The 26111-nt window shown below is 36.8% G+C and overlaps 1 protein-coding gene across 1 annotated transcript; it reads left to right on the top strand.

Annotated features, from left to right (window-relative positions):
• Positions 1–863: 863 nt before the first annotated feature.
• LOC137581801 (carbohydrate sulfotransferase 4) lies at positions 864–25104 on the top strand. Its single transcript, XM_068296168.1, has 4 exons — positions 864–2032; positions 23369–23551; positions 23623–23824; positions 23892–25104. The coding sequence occupies exons 1-4, from the start codon at positions 1128–1130 to the stop codon at positions 24021–24023; spliced, it is 1422 nt and encodes a 473-aa protein (XP_068152269.1). The 5' UTR covers positions 864–1127; the 3' UTR covers positions 24024–25104.
• Positions 25105–26111: the final 1007 nt, after the last annotated feature.

Here is a 26111-nt window from a genome sequence, read left to right as displayed (position 1 = left end):
ATGATTTTCGGGACAAATTTCAATTCTTGCAGTTGCTGAAGGATGCAGTGCCCTCCAACTCTATTAAAAGCTTTCTCCATGTCAATTGAAAGAACCGATATACGATTTCTTGTGGCTAGGATGTTGCATATGTAGTTGTCTATTATAAGTAATGGGTTAATATTGGAACGATTTTGTTTACAGGCGTATTGATATGGGAATAGATGATCTTCTTGATTGAGCACCCACATGATTCTCTTTGAGATAACTTTCTCTAAAATTTTCGAGAAGCAAGAAAGAAGGGCTATTGGTCTATAACTGTTTAGCAAATCTCTTGGTTTTTTTTTTTGGGTTTGTTAATTGGAATAATTAAAGCAATTTTTCATTGTTGAGGGATGTGACTGGTATATAGTATTTAATATAGAGGTCTAGCAGTTTATTAGTTGTGGCTGGTGGCAATATTTTAATAATTTGGCAAGGCATGTTATCATGTCCGGGTGTGGAACCTTTGAAAGGCAAGATTGGGGTTCTATATTTGTAAGCTAATTTTACCATTAAAATTTCACCATGTTTATACCATTTTATTTTTCTTGTGATTCTGAAAATGTATGCTTTGAAAGATAAATTTGAATTTTGATTTGCCAATAGTGCTATCGATGGTAACGATAGTTTTCTCATCCGTGATCTTATCGATAGTACTCATCAAGACGTGTTCGATGTTGGCATCCACGGTTTGAAGTTGGCATCAACGGTTTGAGGTTGGCATCAACGGTTCGAGGTTAGCATCAACGGTTGGGATCATCGGTATGAGCTCGCCTAATTTTTGAGTTTGAGGTGGTTTGATGTGGTTCGCCTCAATAATTGGGAAGTTTTTTTTTTTTGTGCAAAACAAAAATCCAACTCGAGAGAGACGGTGGCAGCGCGTCAATAACTGAATTAAATGGACTTGTGCAATTAATAAATCGTGTGAGTGTGAATTGCAATGGTGATGTTTGTTAGCTGAGATGCACAATGCACAATGTGAGTGCAGAGAAGCTCAAGTGATTAAGGCATACGCATAAGAAGAAGCTTTCTCTCTTTAATTTAAAGTGCAAAAGTGCAAGGTAAAGTGAAAAAGAAAACAAAATAATTAGCTGCAACGACGCCAAATGACCACTACGGATTTGGATGTGGATTTGGAGACGTGTGAGCTAATTCCCGATGAAGGCGGCTCCAGGACACGGGCCAGGCAACGCATTAGTTTGAATTCGAAGCGGCGACGCAGCAAAATGTCTCGGCGAGCGAATCTTATTGGGATTTGCGGCGTTAGTAGCTTGTGCATCCTGCTACTAATAGCAACTACCCAGCACCGTCCATTCACTGCTCCTTCGTCGTACCAGCAACAAGGCACAGGTGGAGGGTCATCTGAGAGAGCAGGTGGTGGAGGTTCCATCTTTGATGGTGGCCCCTCGAATTCTCTGAATCGCAATAGTCTCTATGAACGCTTTCAATCGCAGCTGTCGGTCTCTCAAACGGCTGTCTATAATCTCACAGCCACCATTGTCGATGTCCTGACTGCTCAACGCTCTCGCATTCTTACTGAAATGGAAAATTTTGAGTATCCCCGCGGTGGAGCCGAAAAGTTAAACGACATGACTCTTGAAACTGAAGGCACTCCAGTTCGTAGCATCATTGTGACCTCTTGGCGTTCAGGTTCAACCTTTCTGGGCGACATTCTAAATGCTATTCCAGGAAATTTCTATCACTACGAACCACTTTTAGATTTTGGCATTAAGCAGATACGGGATCCCGATGACCAAATTGTGGCCGTGCAAAATCTAAAGAATTTGCTCCAGTGCGATTATTCAGATATGCAAGATTACTTGAATTTCGGCAAGACACATACGTATCTTTTTGAGCATAACACTCGACTATGGGATGTCTGCCGCGAATTCCAGCGTTTCTGTTGGCGCCCCGCCTTTCTAACGCAATTCTGTCGGCTGTTTCCTATACAAAGTATGAAGACTGTGCGATTACGGCTGGCCCAAGCCGAGCAGCTGCTCCAAGATCCAAGGTGAGCTTCAAACCGCTTGATGAATTCTAAAACTTTCATTTTCTTACAACAAGGATAAAAAACACAAACAAAACACAGTCTAGTTTGATTAATGCTTTAACTATGCAGGCAGGCAGAAGGAAAATCAAGTTTTAATTGTTTATGGCCGTATTATTCGTATTTATTATTTACATTTTAGTTGAAGACATAGTTGTGTTGATTTGATTGTTTAGCTTAAAATAAATCCTTAACCATCGTTGTCGTCAGCATCTTATCAGTGTCAGACTTAGATAAGAACTGTAGTGCGGTTGTTTGTTTCTGGGTTGCGCTGGGTTTTCACCCAATTTGCCGATAGTTTGTACTTTTCCCTCATTTTATACCGCATAATGAAAGTGAATCTAATGATTTTGAATGTCGTACGAAAAATGCTTCTGATAGCAATTACCTAAAACCAAATAATCTTCTCTTTATGGCCTTAAGTGTTTAAATCAAAAGCATTTGGCGTGCAAAATCAAACTCAAAAAGGGCATAGATTGTGCCGCAAACAGAAGTTTCATTTACATAATTTTCCATTGAAAATGTAATCCAAACAAAAAGACAACACATAAAAAAAAAATAAAAATCAATAAAATTAGTGTATGGCAATTTCTGGCTAACAAACCAGCAAAAAAGTAAACAAAAGGAAAATGTATTTGATTGATGTGGTGCTGGTAGCGGTGGTGGTGGTGGTGCCTGTTTCTCCATCTCCCTCGCACCTCTCCCACTAACTACTTCTCTTTTGTGGTTTCGGTTACATTTAGAGCGACTGCTCCGTCTCCTTCGCCTTCTCCCAATCCTCGCTCCGAGGACATTAGGGATATCTGTATCTTTGCTTTTGTTGGCACACTTGTGTCAATGTTATGCAAAAGATTCCACAAACACAAATTTCAATCAATGGAAAATGACATTTAGGCAGGGGATGAGATGGGTCTACATACATACATACAAATATGTATATGTATGCTTGATGTTTGTATATATCGAAATTAGAATTGATTGAACTTTGGTCGGTATAGTGGGGGAAATGTAATTTATTCGTCGATGTCAAAGAAAAGATTATCTGTCGATAGTTTAAATAGCAATACAATGATCCATTGGTACCAAATAAACCCTCAACCATTTGCGTTTTATAACATTTTGGAGTTATTTTTGCTAGAGCACAAATTTGTTTCCATTCTTTCCATTTCACGTAACTAAACAATATTACTTGGACAACCCAGGCACTGTGTACATGTTAAGCACAATGCTTTCTATTTTCTTTTTATACCCTTGCAGAGGGTATTATAAAATTGGTCAGATGTTTGTAACGCACAGAAGGAGACGTTTCCGACCCCATAAAGTATATATATTCTTGATCAGCATGAGAAGCTAAGTCGATATAGCCATGTCCGTCTGTCCGTCTGTCCGTCTGTCCGTCGGTGCGTACGCGTTTTACTCAGCCATCTTAAGAGCTATCGGGATGAAATTTTTTTTGGGAGCTTTTTTTTACCCGGGTGAGATAAAGTATGAAAATCTTTGGGATCGGACTACTATATCATATAGCTCTGGAACAAAAATTTTTGCAAAAATTGGAGTATCCCCATGAAATTCACCAATATAATAGAATTTGATATAAAATCTCAGATCCCAAAATTTGACCCTGATCGGATAAATAGAACACAAGTTACAGTCTATATAAATCGGTTCAATCGCTGCCGGCAGCTCTGCTTGCTGCCTACTACGTCATCATCAAATCAACAGAGCACATGCGTACACACACAGACGCAACGCTACATAAACTGTATGTGTATGCGTGCGTTGCTTTGCTTAGGGAATGAGGGAAGAAGAAGAACAAATTGTACATAGTATGAAGAGTAAAATTGTTTTGTTTGTATATTAATGAATTGAGTTGCAGAAAACAAATTTTGAACATGTGAAATTATTATTGTCAAGGACTGCAAGGGTATATAAACTTCGGCATAGCCGAATTTAACTTCTTTGATATTTTACATTGCCTTTCTTCCATTTCTTCACACTCTATAAACGTAGCCTGCATAGGCCGATGGTCTTTGCGTGAAAATGCATCAAAATTCCGGAAACGTTTTCTATCACTTGGATCTATGCCTTCACTTTGTTGTGTTGCGCTGTGCTCAATGGTGTGGGCCATTGCCCTTTCCCCGCAGACTATTTGGGTCAGTGCGCATTTTGGGGCGACGAATCATTCATGGGTGTTTGGGTGTTTGTGAATCATTTTGGCTTCTAATTGCTTATTGGGTGCGCCGAAAAGCACAATCTATGAATACGCAATAATTGCATATGAAATGAAGGTGATTTCTGTATAAATGGATAAGGAGTTTGAAATTGTTTTGTTGCAGTTTAAGTTTTTCTGATGATTCTTATTAAATGTATATTCCCATCATTTACGAATTTTTATCATTGTTTTTCTATTTTTGTTGGAAACATTCGGTTCTTGTGGTCGTTGGCTTTGAGCCGCTTTTGGCACAAAGTAGATTCTATGAAAATTGAAACCGCCCACATAAAACCCTTAAACCCCCAAACCCCCCACCATGGACACACACACAACCAGCTTTACACTCAGTTTGTCTCAAACTACGAATAGCAGCCACGAAAACCGCAAAGAGTTTTACCCTAGTCGCTTTTAGTTGGCTTATAATGAGCAAAGTGGCTATTAACAGAGAGAAAATTTTTGTGAGCTGCGTTTTTAAAACGGGCCAAGACCCCCGAAAAAACTTGTTCTAAAAACTTATTGCACAATTGTAGACCTCATTTTTGACATGAGATACCATTTAACTTTTGACTTGACGGCTTTGACAAAACCAGCACCGAAAACGCCGAGAGATGGAGATCGTGAGTTCAGTGAACGTTCACAACTGAGAGCGGGTGTCTTTGGCGTACTGAGAAGGTACCAGCGACTTCGACTTGGTCTTGCATTGAAAATTGAAACGGGTTTTGAGTTTGGCTAAGCAAATTTTTGGTACGTGGTAAGCGATCTATGCGGCGTGTTAAATGGGTGAAAAGCTGAAATAAAATTTGTCTGCTACCAGCGGATTCGGTGACGTCGGCACCTACTCAATAGCGACGGGGGCCAGGCCAACTTATCCACTTGACTAAGACAAACTTTTAACCAAATGGTAGTGAAAGTGATGGATTTTTTTTCATAAAAGTACTGGAAAAAATTCGCTTTTTTACTCTTGCAAAAAAGGTATATCCATTTTGGTTAGAAGTGCAACGTTTAGAAGAAGATAAAGATTTATAATTTCAAGCATATGTATAGAGTATACATACATACATATATATTTATTTATATATAACTTACCCCTTAACTTTTTGTGTCCTTTCACGCAACCTTGTGCTCATCTTCAAAAAGCTTTAATAAAACAAGAAAGTTGCCTTTCTTATTATACTTCTGAAATTTTATACGGACGTGGTTCAATGAAAACACTCTGTTAGATAAAAATTACTGTAAAATCACTTACTCATGAGGTAAATTTCTTGGATACTCGGTTTAAAACTCTTCTCATAAAATTTAACTTTCTATTGGTGACTCGCTCAAGGAAACAAATAACTTGTATTCTTCAAAAGCGTGTGAAAATTACAATGATTTAGTATCTCAAAGCCCTCATCGATCAATAGATTTATCTGACGATGGAACAAAAAACCAAGAACAACTAGAAGAGAGAACCAATGTATAAGTAAGCCCTGAAACGCATAGAAAATTGATGAAGCATGGAAAGCCACTGCCGCCATCGAACCACGACCAAAACGAATGTCATAAACTTAAAGTCTACGCTGCATCAGAATGAGTAGTTGCAGCTGATTTGGCTTTGGTTGGTGGTTGAGTTGAGTTGACTTTGAGTTTTGGTTTGAGGCGGAATCGCATTAGGCGATGGCTACTTACAGATTTACAACGCGATGCTCCGACAATAAATTCTGCTGGTAATTGTATACCTCCAAACTATGAAGATGAACACAAAGTGGAAGCACAAAAAACACAAACGGCAAAGAGAAAAACAAAAGCCGAAAAACAAAAAGTTCTTTTCAAGGCTGTCAGCCAAAGGTAATGACTGTTGCCATGTTATTGCAAATACAAAATTAGCAACAAAAAAAGAACGACCAAGAATAGTTTTTGCATTTAAAATAAATTATGATTTGGAGGTGTTTCACGGTGTCTGCCTGTCTGTCTATTTGTCAGCGCTTAAAAATAAACAATATTATTGTTAACACAAATAAATAGCGATTGTGTGTAGCAATGCCAAAAAGTTAGCACGTTAGTTAATGAGCCTGCCAGGGATTGTAGTCGTAACTGCTTTGTGCAATGAAATTAGCTAATATACCGAAGTAGCTTGAACAATATGACCATATGACAGATATCAGTGGCCCATTAGTTTCTTGCTCTAACTTCTACGACGCTGTGTGAACTTAAAAAATAAAACTACCGTTGGGTCATAAAAGAGTAATGCCAACATACTCAATGTGAAATAGATTTGTCTAATTGTAAGTTAGAATGAGTAAATTGTTTCAAGATTTGTATTTCAAATAAGAGAAGTGCCGAGACAGAAATAAAACTACCCGTTTGACATCCCGTGTGTACGAATTTAAGCTATTGCTACTAAATTTGGCACACCAACAATTGAGTCGAATATTTAGGTTAAAAATTAATGTTAAAAAAATCGAAATATATTGTAATTTTTAATCTAATCTATTATAAAAGAACGTAATTGCTTGTAAGAGTGAGCCAGATGGATTTACTTGGTGCACGGTATATGGATGTCGATGCGACTTAATTGCTTCGCTTTTATTTTCTTCTTGAATGCCATTTTGCAACAATGGAATAACAAAAACTTGTTTCTAATTTTGGAAAACGCAACAGCAGCTGCAACTTAAGAGCACGCTTACCTTTGATTTATTGGGAAAAGCGTCTTCCATTGCTCAGCTTCTGCATTTTATTTTACTTTTAACGGCTAGGAAAACGTTTTTCCTAGTATTTGTACGTTTTTTTTTGCAGTTTTTCTTTTTAGCAAATTTGTCTCTTGCTCTCACCTTGCTTACTTGCTTGCTTTTTTAATTGCCATGCCGGATTGGGAGATTTCAGAAGACTTTCATTTCATGCCGTTTTCTCTCTCATCCGTGTGTTAATGTGATTTTTTTTTTACCAACTACGTGAATTTTGTGATCTTCAGATGGCCGTAGAATTCAAACAAAGTTTTAAAAGAGTTTAGAGGTCTTTCTGGAAATCACTTTCCTTACATTTGAGGGCTAACTTAAATAATTCTCAAAAATTAAGCACTGTTTTCTGTCATATGAATGTACACTGAATGAACGAATGAATACATTCGAATGCATTCAAAGATGAATACGTAAACAAATGATTTTGACAACTTTTGTGTTATTATGACAAAAGTTGAATAAGAATAACTAAGTGCCACTAATGTCAACTTCGAATTAATTTGAATGACAATCTTATCGGCTGTTCAGAGAGACGAAAACTGTTATTTGCTGAGAGTCAATAGTGAGCTGCTAGTTTTTCTCTTAAAAGAAAAAGACCTAGTCCTGTGACTAGCATGCTTACCCTGCAGCACTAGAATTTAGAAAGGATTTTCCTGACGACTGCCATTAACGTTATGTCTAAGTATGAAATGCTTAATTTATAGGAAAGCTATGCCAATCGGGTTTAAATGTGGATTCCGTTCAGATGGCCAAATCGTTGTTATTATTATTCTGTTGAACCGTCAGTAATTAAAAATTTCAGTTCTTGAAGTGTGAAGACAGAAAGCGCTGACTTCGGTATATCATGCACCAAAAGAAGCAACCACAAGCAAGGCTTTTTTACAAGTAGTGGATGTGCACATTAGCGCCCCAGCGGAGTACAGCTTACGATACTTTGAATTAAGCAGATTTAAGAGGAGGTGGCAATAGTTGAAAAGAGATTGAAAGATATACGGAACGACAGTCATGACTAGATCGAGAGTATATACAGGATAACGACACTCAAGGGACCGACAATTTTCGTCATTATATTCGGAAGACCTACTAACCGGAGGCCCTTTCAGATAAATTTGTATTGGGGCCAACCAATCACTTAACGCACCTTAATAAGCGGAGTCGTTGTAACCGGATTCTACTGTATATATTACATGAGGGTTAACTTACACTTTTGTCAATTACTTACTTGATCTTGTGGGTGCAGGGCGTAAAAAGAATTTTGTATTTTAACACGGTCGTTAACGAGATGATGAGAACGGTTAACTTCTGCCTATAATAGGATAAAAATGTTGATTTGTGATATGCATTTGCCATTTGTTCGATTTCGATGCATAGACGACTTATCTAGTTAGTCTTTAAGCCGCAAGGAAGTCACATTTTTCTTCTGTTCTAAAAAGTGTCTAACATACATAACATGCAGTGTATACAATGTAAAACGTATGTTTAAGCCATTGAAAATACAAAAATTCCTGGCTCACCCCTCGAAAAGTGTTTTGTTGCGGGCCTTTTGAGTTTTGGCCAAAAGAAATTTTGCCCTTCTGTAGCCACATAGAGAAGGCCAGCACATTTCAGTTATTTATGTGGCGTACATTCGTCGGTGGGTTCATTTTTCTGGCTTTTTCTTGTTTTTTTTTCTGTGTGGCTATTGTTCCTAGTTAACCAGCTACTTTAGCAACTTTGCCCAAATTCCATACATGCATATTTCATAACTTTGTTTGCGTTGCGCCACACGCAACGGTTCTCAACGGGTATCGCAGGGTTAGTAACTTCCACAACCATAATTTAACATACATATGTATGTATGTGTATGTGTATGCTGTGGAGCACCTTCCGTCTCCTTTTTCTTCCCATTTACTACGAACGGACATCGCCTCATTGTGTTGATCATAATCCCGTTGGTAAAATAGTTGTTCTTAATATCTTAGCCGTCTTTATCGAATATCGAATACATCTTTTTTGTAAGATACATCTTGTGGAAAGATACAAAGATGTACAAACTTCGAACCGGGAAATGTTGAAATAGCTACATCTTCCATACTAATACTTGAACATTCTTCAATTTACCGAATTGTAAAGAAATAACTAAATGTTCATCGGTTTAGTAAGGGCACATCTTCGGACTTTTCGATACTCATTACCCAGCGATTAGTCGCTCTGAATAAGAGCTACCAATCAAACTATTAAAGTTAGTGCATTACACACACTCCGATATCTCTGCCATGTACATGTTAAGTGTACATACATTTGTGAATGACTATGATATTAAGACGAATTGTAAAAAAAAAGGTTAAAGAGGTAGAACAGCATTTGTAAAGTGAATAACTTATAAGTCGAGGGGAAAGCCCTTTCCAATTTACACTATTGAACACACAACGGGATGTTAAGAATTCATTGCAATGGCGTTATATGTTCGATCTTATGCATTGTTTATGCTTTGTTTTATTAATTATGAACACACAATGTATGTACATGTAGTCTTCTTTCATGGTTCTTTAATGAACACCGATGACACAGTTTGCTCCGAGTGGGACATGAAGAACAACAGGTAGTGGTTACGTATGGACGGAGGGTTAGCAGCAGGCATCCCCCCTTCAGATTTGATTTCCTCTCTCCCTTTATGCTCTTAAAGAATACGTACATAGAGTATCCTATGCAAAAATAGCAGCAACAATAAGAAGAATGGCTTTAAATATCTAGAGCCGTTACAACGGAAGTTTTCTAGTGTTTTTGTTGCTCTGTCTATTTGCTGTAAGCGGATACACAATGAGTGCAAATATAAAAAAGAAAAACACGAAGCGATGGAAAAGAAAATGAAAGAAAAACGAGCGCGGCATGACAATGTTTAAAGTTAATAATAATAGAGCAACAGCAAGATGATATTTACGAGTAAGCAACCGGACCACACACCGCAATGAGCTTGGAAAAATTAAAACAAAAGCCGGTGACGGTTTCACAGTTGTGATGTGATGACTTTGTTGAACGCTGCCAGCTGCCTGTTAGTACTCCGTGGTACTCTTATAACAATAACCTAGTTAGGCCCAGGCTAAATTGTGATTAACTGAAAAAGACAAAGCACTTAGAAGTCGTCCGAAGCGACGTGTGAACGGAATTAATGAGACGAGACGAGACTGAAAACTTGAGGGTTAGCCCAAAAGAGAAAGTTCCTCTTTTCCATACGATGACTCGCTGAGACTGCCTGGCTGAGTGGCTCGTGGAGTGCTGCAACCGTGCACAGTGGAACAAAACAAATTTTACACATTGGTGAAATTTAAGACTTTAGAATGAAGCATCTCCGTCTATAAGCCGCAAACTCCTCTCATAGTTAAAAAGCTATTAAGAGGCATTCTATTTATCTAAAATTGTTATTGATTTTCGATCCGTTGGACCCAAATTAGGTTCATATTTTAAAAGCTAACCATTGTGCGTTGCATGTTGCCTTTCCTCTGAATATGCGTGTCATGGTTTGATTTATAACACGGCTTGCAGTCGAAATGGGGTCCAGCCTCCTTTGGCCCCTCGCCCGTTTGAATGTCTTCTAGTTCGACTCGACTCAATCATTAGCAGTCATGCCGAAAATTGCTCACCCATTCAGTGCTAGATCTTTCTGGCCCTCTCCATGAAGACTTTCGCGCATAAATTAGGCTAATATCTTGGAGGTAGAGCGGCAAAAATAGTGCAGCCAGCAGATTACTGTGTTTAACAACGGGAATTGAAAGGGTAGAGGGAGGGTAGGGTACTATTGGGGAGGGCAGGATATATATACCTTGCGCTAATGATAGCCACAAAGCTGACAGCTTTGTGGAGGCGGTCCAAGTCAGCCATAGAGCAACTAGACGGACAGAGAGAGGTACAGAAAGAGGAAAAGGGAAAGAGAGAGAGAGAGTGTAAGGAAAGCCAAAAAGCAATGGTAATTTACTGGGACTGCTCAAGGGGTCCTCGGGTTGGTAACGGGCTTAAGTCGTTGAAGCAGATTTTTTTGCAGTTTTAATGTGTAAAAAAAATCAACCAAAGGTCAGCGATAAAGTTAAAACAGATTTTCAAGGATTACACTTATTAAGATTAATCTGATTAACTCTAATGGAATCATCTCTATACAGGTTCCACAATGTGTTCACAATATCATCATAATCTTGATCCTGAAATTGAATTCTGAAGTCCAACATATGAATGTCATTCCCAATGTTTATCTATCTTTATTATCGACCCCTTGTAATCTAGGCGAAGAAATCTTATATCCTTTTATACCCGCAAGCCATAAATCTTTATGCAGCCCTGACCTTCCTTTATATGTACTGGTACGAAATGAACTAACTGCAAGCGGGCAAACAAATTGCTTATGCAAGTTCTTCACTGCACTTGGTTCTCGAGGACTCCTGCTCCAGTCTGGGTTGCACAACGGTTACTTATGCAACATGCCGTCAGAGAATGTCGATTCGATTTTCCCATTCTTTTTTTTTCTGAAAAAGGATCATTTAAAAAAAACTTTCTTCTTACACAAGAACACATGCATAAATAATTGGCCACAGACTCAACTTAAACTGCTGCAACAGACAAAAACAAGGGTTGAAGGCGGCGGCGACAAACTTCCGAAATGTGTGCCTCAGCATGGACCCCACTCCCAGCCAAAGGCCGTATTGAGTTCTGCTCCAACCCAAACTAAACACAGGAAATTTGTTTCGCGTTGGATACACTGCAAAACAAAACCGGATAGCCGGTATGTTTCAGGACGTGCCTAAGGTTGTATACCCTGGAAAGTTGGCTGTATAGCAAGGTTCCTACCTTGCTGTCAGGTCTTCTGGGTCGGTTAAGTCGGTTAGGAAAGTCATTTGACTTTCATTTAATTACTTAAGTAACGCAATCCTTACAAAATATAGGGATTATAGTCGGACCGATGTTGCTATGGAGCTATATTAGATTGTTGCTCGTTCTTCATTTGTCCCAAAAACTAATACTTTGCACATTTTTGACCAACAGAATGTACTCTCTTTACTAGGGTACACAAATGCGCCATTACAATAATGTGAAATGCTTAAAGCGTAACGATTGCACAGATAAATGGGTGTGAGTCGGATTAAATAGACCAAAAAGTCAAGGTAAAATGAAACTTAAAAACTTACATTGCCCTAAGAATATCTCTTTTTCTATTGTGGAAGGAAAAATTGCATTTGAATTAAGGTCATTTCAGAAATACATCACATATTGAGCTAGTCAAGGCTTTAAGACTTTTAGTCTGACTTCAAATCATTACAGGCATGCGACCTGTAGTTACCTATTACGTATACAGGTAATAAATAAGTCTTTGGACTAATTAACTTTCCTAATACGACTAATATCCCTGTGGAAAATCATTTTGAATTATCCACTGTCCTAAAACAATGAACCGGCAAAGTAATACGTAATTGCTTTGATAATGTCAATGTCTTAATCCAGCAGCAAAATCAAGATACCCTGTACCAAGTGAGGTCAATAATCTTTATAAATCTCGACGACTGACATTCTGCATTGCCTCACCAACACTTTGTTTTCATATTATAATGTGCACATAGCCTTGCTATTTTAAATCTCTAACTACCTACTTGTACAAATATGAATTATTCATGATTTTCTCAAAAGCTGACTTTTATTTTATGACTGTATTGATTAGCTAATTACTTAGTCTTGCATATTTCTAATCGCTTTGTTTAAGTTGACTAGTTATTTATAAACTTGGAAAGGGTTTAGGTAGACATTCCGACCCTATAAAGTATGTTCGTTCTTGATTCCTTCTATAGAACTCGGTACATTGACATTGGCAAAATCTATTGAATACGTAATGATTCGATTTATGTTTTGTTCAGATTATGTAACTCCAATTTGCTAAATTTTTAAAGTCTTACATATTAAGATTATATCTCTGCCGACGGTTGATTGAAGGTGAGAGGATTCAGTATTTGAAAAAAGTTTGGAACATAATCACTGCAAGGGGGATGTAAGCATCAGCCCAGTCAAAGTATCCACTTAAGTTTGTTATGAACTTACTTTGTAGGACTCATTTCATTAGGAAAACGATAATCTCTCGATCAGTTTATTTGATGAGGCAGTTAAGAAACAGAAAAACATTTTCATAACTGTCATTATATTAGCGAGTCTCAGTCCATGTAAGGCTTTGTATACGACATTGCATAATGCTTTCGTTATTAAAATTAAAATCTGTACATAGCCTTAAGTAACAGCTTCTATGTTAATAAGTATCAGTTACTTTTTTTCTCCTTGCTGTTTCTTAGAACATTTAGTCTACTACTTTCCTACAGATCAGAAATTGTAATGCATTTTTTTGGCGATCTATCATGACTCAAGGGAGTTGCTGCAACTATCTGATTCCATCAGCTGCTCCTGATTGAGTTTGCAGGCCGTTCATTGAAGTTTCAAATTTTACAATAGTTTAAAATAGTTTTTATTACAAAGTAGAGTCAAGATTTCAATCACAAGGTAAACATAAACACACAACCATCATATCCATAAAATAGTAATTAAAAAATGAGAAACGAGAACAAGAGATGCAGCACAACTAATTGTAAGACCATCTCTCGTCGTCATCGTTTCATTGCTTCATTATGGTTATCGAGATAGATTCTGTTGCAATGCAACAGCCCGCTCTCTAGGCTGTTCATTCTGCTCTAAATTGTTTATCTTTCGTCTTGTTTTTTCGTTTTATTTTTTGTTTTGTTATGTGCTGCGCCCAGTCAGCCCGGGCTAGTTACATTTAAAAACTGTAAATAGTTGCCGCAATAATCGCAATAATTAAAAGCCAACCAACGGCCACAAATCATGAAAGTAGCAACCAGTCCAAGTGAGATCTGCGTGGAAGGGTAAAGAGAAAGCCAGAGGCAAAAGTAGAAGTAGAGAGAGAGGAAAGCGTGTGCTATAAAGGAATGTCGAGATTCTGGAATACTCAGAACGGCCTCCCTATTATTAAGTTGCCTTTGCCACTGCAAAGGTTTTATTAATTTTGGTCTAAAGCTTTTATATTAAAGTACACTAAAGAATTCTCTGGAAATATTCCATGCTGCTCGCAAGGTAAATAACTGTCACCTTTGTGTTGTTGCTTTCGGGTCTTATCTCCCCTAAAAGACTCATCTTATTTTGTTGGAGCTTCTCGTCACCTAACCTTGAGATTGGCGTTCAACGTGACTGCTGGCAATCTGAACTAGAATATTCCATCTTCAGATTATTCCATATCGTGGTCCAGTTCTTTTTCTGTTTTGTGGAATTTGTTTGTATATACAAAATCAGACAATTATATAAACGGAATAAAAAAACCCCGAACGTTTTCGTTGTAGATAACCTTTTAAAATTACAATTTAAATATTGCATTTATTGGTACCTAATCTTTGATTCCACAATAATATTCTGAGTGTATTTAAATTTAAATATATAAGATAAGATTTCATGGGCTGAACCGTCAAGGAACATTGCCTTCACTTTGACTATGACTACGATTGGACGGAGAACCTATAAGACTCGTGTTGATATTTGGCGGCTTGGTCGACTGGGAGTGGCAGTGCCTGTGGAGAACGAAGCAGGGGGGGGGAATATCTGCAAGTTGTTTAAATAAGTTCTATTCTAGTGCAATTTTATACGTGGCACCTTTTTGTATGCCGCATTCGCGCATTTTCCTCTGCTGGCTCCGTTCTTGCATTGTTCGCCTCGCCTTTCACTCTGGTTTGGACAATTGCATTCGCCAGTCCGTTTTGTATCTGCTTTTGTTGCGGCACCGTTTTCTATCACAGAGCCGAGTATGTCTTCGGGTAGTTCATATAATTACTTCTCGTCTCGATTGAAAGTCTGATTTTCAAATTCTTGAAACGGTGCAACATGATGCTCAAATTGATTTTATGACGTGCTCATTTGATTCGCTTACCGCACCGGTACAGTGCCGCTAGGTAATACATAAAGTAATAATGATTGAACCAAAATCAACCTTACAATTTGTGTTAATGGCTTCTTAATGTCTAATTCTTTCCACCTTTCCCTTGACCAGACTTTTTGTCACAGATCTCCTTGTCTTAAATTGCCAGATATCATGTCCTTAGCTTTCTGATCCCAGAAATGCAGACTCTGTATCCCTACGGAGTCCTAACATATACATTCGTGGAAGGAAGGAATGATCCGTTAAAAAAGTCTTTCAAAAAAAGTGCCAAATTTGCCCCATAAGTTCTTGCATTCACTATCAGATGTCATCCACCGACTTCAATTTCTCTTCTATATAACATTCACGCAGTTTTATGGTGAAACATCATAGTCTGAATCTTAACCGCCCACTCATTCGTAGCTTTTATCGAAAGGGAAAACAAGTCATAAATGTTTGTTGAATTCATTTACAAGCCAAAATAAAACTAAGGAAGAAGTCAACTGAGGTGTGGCACACACACACTCACACTCTGTATGCAGCGAGTGGAGAATGAAAATTTTAAATAAAATGAAATGGAGTGTCAAAATGTTGCTGGGAGTGGCAACGCCCCTCTCATATCCGAAGGTGTGGAATGGGGGGACCACATTGATTGAAAGTACAGCAATTTGCTTAAGAGCAGCGGCATACGACACGGCGAGGAGGGCGAAAATGCAAAGAGAAAGGAAAGGAATCGAATAAAGAAAGGCAAAAAATAAATTGCATTTACATGACAATAAAATGAATGGGCTCCCAGAGTCCTCACCTGACGAGTGGCATGGGAAGTCAGTTGAAAAACATTGCGGCTTGAGGTCCCAAAAGGTGTGGCAATGCTGATATTATTGGATACTCAGTTAAACGGAAGTATTAATGTTATTGGTGTGCGTAACTAGCGAACGTCTTTAAGTTTTAGTTAGTTCCGGTGCCTTTATTGGGCCTACAAACCCCTTTTGGTAATATGAATCATAGAAATCATATGTCCATGACCAATAAAGAGTTTTTGTCTGTCTGAAAAAAGGAGTCTCTGTGAGAGCCTTTAGCGTCGTCATCTAAATCAACTATTTTAAACATCCATTAAGCCCTTGATAAGTACAAGAGGTTCAAGACCGAAATTTGGAATAGATATGTAAATATTATTTGTAAACATTGGTACATTTGTGTGTCAACTAAAGAGTAAATTGAAAATCAGTCTGCTAGTTAGTTACACCAGATTGATAATACATTGAGTTTAACTAAATTTGCTTTCGGGCCCAAAGGCTTAAACGCAAATCATTCATTGTAAACCTGATCTTTTTTTGAACTTGACCAATTCCGTATGCCACGTTTTTTCTTGTTCCTCCTGCGGAAACATCATCGTCATCAACGCACATGAGCTTCGGATTTGGGTAGCACATCAAAAGTGTACCCATTAAGGCTTCACGTCAAATGCACGAGCGCAATAAATTTCCAACTCTGGCAGGTCAAAAAATGAAATGCTGGAGAGAACTTCACTGACAATAAGAGACACGTTTCAAGGGTTAGACTAAGGGCACAGTGGTTCTACGTTATCAATATTAATTTCATTAATTTAAATGAGTTAAAACGAACAACCAACGGCCTAACATCAGCTATTCCTTAATTTTCGATGGGCTAAACCACTGTGGCATCTTTTAGCTTTCAGGCCACATTGCGGTTTGTTTGCCCAGACCTTCAGACATTGCCTTGTCATATACCAGTATGTTTTCCTTTCACTCTCTCTCTCTCTCTCTCGCTCGCTCGTTTCCTATTTATGCATGTGTGTGTGTGTGGTGTGTGTTACATTTCCTTGGCATTTTAGACGTCCCACTGTGGGACGACTAAAACAAAAAACCCGACAAAATGAAATGTAAAAGATAATCAAATCATGCCCAATACTATGAGAACTTCAGATCTCTACTTTGGTCCATATATCAAAACAAAACTTACTCAGGTGTCTCAAACCGGTGACTTTTCTCAATAGCTTCGATACTCTTTTAGCTATTGTGAAGTTATGTTGTTAAGTTTACTACTACTAGTATGAAGGACTGTGCCAAATTTGATCCAGCTTGGGTGACCATATCTTAGAGCTCCCATAAAACGTAAACATTAAGCTTTTTATAACGTTGTTTCTAAATTGCGGGGTCGGAAATAAATATATAAATATTTGAAATAACAAACCTGCAAACAAAATTTGGTGGCTCTATCTCTTATAGTGTCCGAGATGTAGGCGTTCATACGGACGGACAGACGGACATGGCTAGATGGAGTCGGCTGTTGATACTGATCAAGAATATATGTACATACATACCTCTGCCTGTTACATACATTTTGGCGACTTTAATATACCATTTCACCCTATGGGTGCAGGTATACAAATTATAGGTACATTATAACACAAACAAACAAAACAAAAACCAGATATAAGAGCTTTACAATATAGTCAACTACTTTTGACAGTATTCATTCATAATATTGTTACCTTATGTCGGCCGAATAATGCTTCAGTTTGATCCATTTTTGTCCCACTGTGCATCGTTTAGTTTTGTTATTAATGAAGTTCCAAAGGTGCTGTTCCACCTTCTCTTTATCTTTGCCTCTGGTCTTTCTTCTCCATGTGTCAAGGCTTTTGAAAATCCGCAGTCCTATGCAAGTTTTGGTTGCAGTGCTGCCCGCCCACTTTTCTCCATTGTCATTCTCTTTTCATTTTAAGACGCTTTTGGCGCTTTTTAGCCTTTCTCTTTTGCCACTCAACTTGGTTTCCAGCCGCATCCCCGAGTTGACTTTGATTGACATTTGCCGTTTGTTTGAATTTGTCGGCACATTTATCGTTGCCTTGATTTTATTTCACATATTGGGTGGTCTGACTCTGAAATTGATCGTGTTTTGCCCCAGATACGGTGTCTAACCTAAAGCATCCCTCAGTAGTATGAGTTCCTTTGGAGGTTACCTCGTCATCTGCCGCATTTGTAGGAAGTCTCTTTTACATTTTTCAGGTTCAAGGTCCACATAAACACCAGTAATTCCATAACTGAGAAATAAGAAATGTTTCTTTCATAAAGTCCTTTAAATCCTTAAAAGACATGTTTGTTTTATTTGGTGATTCACTTTCTTTTTTTTCGAATTGTTGCTTCAGTATTTTGCTTGCTGTGCGTTGCTCTTAAATTTTTTGATGATTTGCTTCAATTTGTAGTTTTGTTTCGTTCAGTTTAGGGTAAAAGCAACAGCAAGCTCTTTGCATATTTTTGGTGGGTGTTTTTAAAAAGAAAAGTAAAGTAGTGAATTGTGTCACATATATGGGAGAAGTGTTTTGGATAGAGCTCAGTGGCAGCCAGAGGGTGAAGGACACTTATACTGTCTGCACTTGGTATGTTTTGTTGGGCAATTGTTAAATCGATAAATTCCATTTCATTTTGCCCAAAAAGAGTTTGTGTTGTGTTGTGTTTGTGTGTAGACATTCCCTCTTCTTATACATATATCTTTTGAGTTTTGCAAGATACTTTAATTGGGTATAAGCCTGAGGTAAACAGTTTTAAATCTACACCCAGAAGCTTATCCCAGTATACCGCTTGACTGCCTTCTTAGCCAGTTAGTTTATACTTGGTTTGTCTTACAATTTTAGATAATTGCAGGGTGTGCTGAATTATAATTTCATATTTGGTTCGAGCCGGCTGTGCGCCTATCGCAAAAACGTTTCCGATCTTATAAAGTATACAAATCTTCGATTAACAGAATAACCCGAATCGAAATATCCATGTCTATCAGGGGATCTGATTCCTTCGCATTCAGTTTAAAAGCTACTGGAATAGAACATTGTATTTAAGATTTTTACCATAGTTAGGTTAAGAAAGATCGGTCGGAAATCAACTCTTTGCGCAGTTCTATTCGAAGCGAACTTGGGATTAATTTATAAAGCATTGTTTTGTTCGACACATTATTTTAAGTTTAATTAATTCATACAACTCTAGAGAAAACTCTTTGAATAAGAAAACAATTTCTGATCCTATTCATTAGAATATAATTTATATTGCCGATTTCCAATCCGGTCAAATAAATTAGTAGGCAAAATGTTATTTAATTTTAAATTTTATTGGGTTATTTTTTAACCTATTAAATAGATTAGCATTTTGAATTTCCTGCAATTTTATATGGATAGCTTTTTCGTGTACTTATTATTTTCACCAAAATGTACATACATATGTTAGCCACAAGGTTTTTCTCTCTCCGTGTTTGTCCCCTTTTAACAAGTTCTCATTGCCTGTTTTGGTCTCTCTCTCACTCTCACTCTCTGGTTTCTTTGTCCGCACGCGACAATTATGAATATTTATATAAATAAATATACGAATATATATATATGTATATATATTTAAGTAAATACATATGTTTGTATCTATATACATATAGATGTTTGGCTACATATGAAATGACTTGCATAATTTGTAACATTTTTTATGTTAACAAAATAAACCATAACTAACTAAAACTTTTAGAAGCATTGTTAACATATTTTTAAAAAATTGTGTTGGAACTTGCCAGATGTACATTCATTTAAAAGACAGTCATTATTTGGGCAAAGCAATCAACAAAATGTGAATTCTCTTCATAATTTTCTTTATTTCTAGACAGACATTAATCAAGATTATCGGCTTACGTTGATATAGGTCAAACTAGCGTAATGGAAGCAGCTCTAGACACGCACAAAGAACCTTTCTGTCTGTCTGTCTAGTGTAAGGTTAATTAGCTGAACATTAACTGCAGTTGATCGCCCACATAAAAGGATTCTCCTAAAAGAGAAATTCTTGAATCAAATCTGAATATTTGTGGCCTAGAGAGCGTATCGATTCAGAAATTGAACTTCTTCAAGGCCTCAAGCAAACTTGTTAGCAGCAGAAAGAATAAAAAGTTAACACTTTTGCTTTTGTTTTTTATTTTTATTATTTGAGAAAAAAAGTTATGTAAATGTTGTGGGTCAAAGAAGACCAAATGACTGGCTATTATATTGATTAATCATTGAGCTTAACACGGTTTAGTTCGCTTTAGTTCGGTCTCGTATTTATTAGCTTTGACCTCAAATCGGTTTTAAGAACATATTAGGTTTGTAACTGTAAACGATGGAAGTTCTATTGATTTAGTTTTCATTTTCAAAGTTTATTTATCGCGAATTTGTTGTTTATTCCAAGTTTTTGTGTTTCTCCGTTTATCGTTTATTTTGTTTCTTTTTTTGATCTGCGGAACTGTGTCAAAATGCCGCAAACTGCTGCAGTAGAACTGAAATCAGAACACAAAAGTCTCACAGACTATTTGGGGATATATATTACCAGATACCCTTTATTATGAAATGCATAATAAAAGAAACTAAGAAAGAAAGACATATTCTCCGAAATCTAGGTCTTGATACGGTCGGACGCCAGTTGATACTGATAAAAATTTTCTAAATAACTAACAGACTTTCTTGGAAGAAATCGATTATTTCAAAAGTTGATTGAAACACAATCTCTTATGTACACATAGAGATCAGAATGCGTTTACTTTGAATTAGTTTATTTAATGCGATAGATATAAGCGACTTTCGTTCTGCTTGTTGGATATCTTGACAGTATACTCTTCTTTATTTTATAGACACAGGGTATAAGAACAAAAATGATGCCAATAATCTGTGTGTGTAAATGAATTTGTGTTAGATACATACTCATATGTACATATACATATATGCCAAAAAATAACATTGAGCACAGATGGGGCCAAAAAAAAAAATTTGCGAGTCGTGCGTCGATGTCAAGAGGTCAAGCTAGCCGTATGTAGACCTTAAAGTGGCTCTCATTTTTAGTCATTCGATAAGTAGTAAACTAATTTTAGCATTTTCTGCGTCATTACTTAAACAGAGGCTACTTTGAATATGTTGTAAAACAATTTCAATTTCAAACTAACAAAGTCAAGTGCTGACGGCAAATGTCGCTTTGTTTAAAGGTAAACAAACAGTGCTTTCAGTTTTCAATACTCAAAATACATACACTGATAAATATAAAGTTAAGTGCAAAAACTTCAGTTGTGGCCACCACACAGTGTATTATACAACATTTTTGAAGTTATCTTTTCTTTGAATTGCCAACATTTTACTCTTGAAACTTACTTGGCAACTTCGAAGGCAACTTTCGGTATACTTTTATTTATTTATTCAACTTTTGTGCATACATATATGTATGTCAATATGTGTCGATTTGTTGATTTCATTTACTTATTATTACCTTTTTTTGCTCATAAATACAAATGAGCTAAGATGGAAAAGTGAAATTCACTTAAGCCTTATTTTAGATTTTAAAAAGCAGTTTACAAACCTATTATTCGAGGGCCCTATATCTGGGAGAGATCGCGTGCTTAAACTTTTTACTCTTCGATGTGTCGTAATGGATCAAAGCTTTAAAATTTATAAACTAAAGAAGTAATCAGTAAACAATCGCCATAAGAATATCATAGCACTCTGATGTGTGCATATTTCAAATATGTGGGAACTTGTAATGACTTGTTTTTTTTGTCATCCTGTATCAACATATATTGAAAGTAATTCTTGCTAAAATAGTTATACGAATATGTATCCACAAATGTATCCAAACCCTTTGTGTCATGAAAGATCAATGTATCTCTACAAAGAGTTGTACTCTCTTTCCATTTAGATATTTAATATGGAGAACCATCTTTTTCTTCTTTTTGAGAGTTGATGTGATTTGCAGTTTTTCGTATTTTGACAGTTATTGCTGCTCAGAATGATAAGTGTTATTGTTATTATTGTTGCATGTCTAGTTGGCCTTCGACATTGCTGTCGTCAGTCATTGTTTTGATTACCCTTTCATGTGTTATCTACTAGAGCACTAAGTGAATACATTCCAAAGCACAAACTAGTGATTCGATATTATCTACTGCGCCCTTATCTGTGGTTGCTACTGTTTTCCCAGATAAGCACGATCTAAAAGAACGTCACTAGCTATTTCGCTCCCTTTTGGGTTGCTCTTGAGTTGGCATCTCCATGGTGGATTCGTTTTGGGTTACAATGTCCTTTTGAATATGGACTAAATCAACGATTCGATTTCATTGTTCGACTATGTTTGCTATCGCCTCAGTACATATGTGCTCCGGCTAGTTTTTATTTACATATTTATTTCATGTTTACAAGGGTTTCGATAAAAGTTTATACATATAATGAGTTGTGCGAATCAATGGAAATCAATTTATTCATATAGCACATTTGAGTTGAAATTGTGTGTCAATTGAAACATTTTTCTTTTGGGCATATTTACTTAATTAATGTCCGACACCATGGAGGCAAGGCCTCGTATATATATAACATGTGTACAGTTGTTAATGTTTATTTGTTGCCAAATGCCTCAAACTAATTAGCATAGTGTCTGACAGAGATAGAGGAGGAGACTGTAGAGTGCACTGCTATATAGTCCAATATGAGGGGAGGCAAGCGGGAAAGCGACGATTGCCTCTCTACCTAGCCAAATGATAATAACAACTAAGGGTGAGAGGAAAATAAGTAAATCATAGGAAAGCTAGATTCAGTTCGTAACTTTTTTGCAACAAAAAGTTTATTTGGGCCCTTGTGGGCCACTTTAAGCAATTCGACTCTTTGCCTAATAAACATACATACATACAAATGAAAATTTAATCTAACTTAGTTACTCAAAAACAAAAAGAGAAAAAAAGAGATAATATGTATAAATAGATGTAATGTGTGACAAAAATTCTCGAACATCACACAATCATGAGATTACGTTCGGAACGCTTTTTAATTAGATTCTCCAATTAAAATGATTGTTATTAGTTATCAGTATGAGGGCTCTATCTATGTACATATGTTTGTTCGACTATCGCAACTTTTGGTGGCAAACTGCCTTCCCATTCAACATCAACCAGTGCTGTGCTAGTGACTTCTATCGACTTCTCTTTTTACAAGTATACAAGTACATATATACAGTCAAATACATACATATGTACATAGAAGTACAACTAAAATAATAAAGACGTCAACGACCACGAGTCGCAACTCTGCTGTTTCCGTTTTTGTCGTTTTATCAACATTTTGTCGGGCATCCGCTTAGGAAAACACTTTCCATGAAATAATTTAGCAAGTGCATTTGCAAGCAAACTAAGGGCAAAGAGCGGAATGGAAGGGCGAACCATTTTGGAAATTTCTATTTATCAGAATGGAGTCAGAGCCCATGAAAAAGTTAATTATGATTCATGTCTACAGTTTTAATTCGCTTTAATTGAATGCCAATTTATATTCAAAGTCAACTTCATGGCTTCGTGCACACAATCATTATAGTACGCTAGTAAATATGATAATTATCAAATATACTATGGGCACTCCTCCATTTTTGTACCGTCGTATTCATATTTCGATATTTTCCTAGTCTTTCCAGTGTGCGAATTGTGCTTCTGGTTCGAGATCCACGCGGTACATTGCAGTCGCGCCGGCATAGGGTCTGGTGCGGCGGCCAGAAAGACTGTGAAGATGCCCGGTTGGTGTGTCAGGATCTGGTAGATGACTATAGAACAGCCGAGAAGTTGCTCAAACTGTATCCATCGAGATTCAGGTATGTTCGTTGAGGTATAAACATTGCATTCTGTATTGCTTACAAACACATGTGTCTTACCTTTGTATTAGAACATTGCGGTATGAGGATCTATCCCTGAATCCCTACGACATGACACAGGACATACTGCAGTTCTATGGACTACCCTTCGATCCCGCAGTTGAGGAGTTTTTGGATACACATACGAAACAAAATATCGGAGGAGTGAGTTCAACATATCGTGATTCCAGATCGGCTCCCTTTCACTGGAAACAAGATCTTAAGGCCGAAGAGGTTTGTGTGAATCAGTCCAGTTTGCTGGGTATTGCTTTTTAATGGATAATTCTTTTTGGATTTGTAGATCAAGGAAATCGAGGATGTCTGTGTCGAGGCAATGGATCTTTGGGCTTACCGTCGCATTGTAAACTTTACTAATTTTGCCAGTATACAGCAGAATTTTGATCCTATAATGCTGCCGCCTCCGTTTACGTGAAGCGCGAACATCAAATAGTGTTAACTGATTTATCAATAGCGATAAATGATAACTAATTCTTCTACTTGGTACATTTTGTTGTGATATCGTCGTATTGAGCGAGCGTGAAGTAAATTGAATCGGAGTATGTTGAATGGGATAATGCAAAGTCGATTTATATATAAATATATAAACGGCACATCGTATGCTAAACACATAATTAAACACCCTTAACTGAGCATTAGTTAATAATTTACCACATACGATATACATACACACACATACATACATAAATACACATACATATACATATATACGAGAAAAAGTGCATAGAAGTTAGAAATTGGCGAATTTTGTGTAAAGCGTTAAAATCGAATATCACAATTACACTTAGGCCTAGTATATAAGCAATAACAACAACAACAACAATAACTGAGAACGTTACCCATAGGGCAACGCATGATGTGGACTTATTTACTTGGCTTTTTCATGAAAAACTTTTGTAATTCCGCTAAAAAAACATTTTTTGCCTAGAAAACCCAGTGATTTAGTCTCTAAATAAAGAGGACTAAGAAAAGGAAAAAACCAAAACATAAATACAAAGTAATTTAGACAAATTTATAAACAATAAGAATGTTTGGCAAGCAAAACTCTGTGCAATATTAAAACGAATAAACTTGAATTAAACGAAATCACGCTAAAATTGTAGACACGAATTTCTGAAAACAAAATTATGCTTAATTGAGCAACTGGCACTCAACTCCCTAGGATAAGTTTTCCTAGATATACAATTAGTTTTACAACAAACGATATGTATGATTATGGTTATTTAGTTGTAATTACAATTATATTGTATTATATTTTTTGTCCCAATTATACATTATTAATGCTTTAAGTTGAATTTGTTTCAAAGGTTTGTTTAAAACAATCCCAGTAATGTGCATATTAAATTAGCAATGAAATTATGAGAATTGGCTAAAAAGAAATACAAATACTGATAAGAAAGAAAAAACATTAGAATCTGGCAATATTTACATAAATAACACTTAATAAGTAAATTAGCAATTTAATAAACATGAAATTATCACGAATTCCTTACAAATTAGATGAGTCGATTGTTATGAATTGGGTTAAGATAAAGGCTTATACTGAATTGGTAAGCCAAATCACAATTGTGCTTCTAAAACTGTATTTGGCCTTGTAAGCAAAAATTGTTTCATTGTAGGTGTACAGTGGCGCCACACAGCGGTTTACCTGATCAACACATGCGCAAAGCATAGTCAATCGGGCCGTTATATTCGATTCTAGAAAATTGCAACATGAATACTTAGTTCAACTTACAAATTGTCCAAGTATTAATGTACACCCTTATGTGTAAGTACAGACTAGTTTGATTGTCTCATCTGATGAAAATGTAAATCAACATGATTGATCTCCGACCATATCTGTATGTGGTTCATGTCAGTCCGTCTAAATGCTACGGTACTGAAATTTTGATATGGGCATCTGCTACTGGCATTCTTTACCTCAGCAGGTTTGGACCATTATATCATATAGCGACACCATATATCATTATAATAGCAGACGTTTATGTATAACGTACAATACACACGGCAATACAGACAAACATGTTTTAAAATATAAGCTTTAACTATCCATGAGCCAAATATGGAATAATAGAAAAATATTAAAGGAACTGACGAATCTGAGGGGGAAAGTGTAATCAGAGCAAAGGACTATAACAAGGTTAATGGATGACATACTTAGTAGAACATCGACATTATGTTAGAGGAAGAGAAAAGATGTATGGATTGGCCTCTTACTTAAAGGTTAACCTGAGTCAAAAAACTCTGACGAGTTGGATTCGCCATTTAAAAGCTAGTGCATCAAAATAACACCAAGCTAAATTCTATGGCGTTGAATTAGAAAGGAAATGTTACTTCAAAGAAATCTACTGGACTGTATGAACTCCTTTTGACCTGCTTATCAAGAATACTTAGACTTTGAATGGTCGGTGAAGCTTTCTTCTTTGCGCTCCACATCCTTTTTCCAACGCAAATCGTTAAGCCACGCCTACCTGTCTGCATGTCATAGATTTCAGAGAATTGA

The sequence above is a fragment of the Drosophila tropicalis genome, unplaced genomic scaffold, assembly GCF_018151085.1.
Source record: "Drosophila tropicalis isolate 14030-0801.00 unplaced genomic scaffold, ASM1815108v1 contig_1009, whole genome shotgun sequence".
Classification (NCBI taxonomy): Eukaryota; Metazoa; Arthropoda; class Insecta; order Diptera; family Drosophilidae; genus Drosophila; species Drosophila tropicalis.
Note: the sequence above shows the minus strand (reverse complement) of the source record. Positions and strands in the feature narration are given on the sequence as shown.

Excerpts from the sequence above, each read along its gene's own strand:
- LOC137581801 (XM_068296168.1), top strand. The coding sequence starts at position 1,128 with ATGACCACTACGGATTTGGATGTGGATTTGGAGACGTGTGAGCTAATT. Across the intron at positions 2,033-23,368 it reads CAGCTGCTCCAAGATCCAAG|TCTTTCCAGTGTGCGAATTG; the intron begins GTGAGCTTCAAA and ends ATATTTTCCTAG. Across the intron at positions 23,825-23,891 it reads AAGATCTTAAGGCCGAAGAG|ATCAAGGAAATCGAGGATGT; the intron begins GTTTGTGTGAAT and ends TTGGATTTGTAG.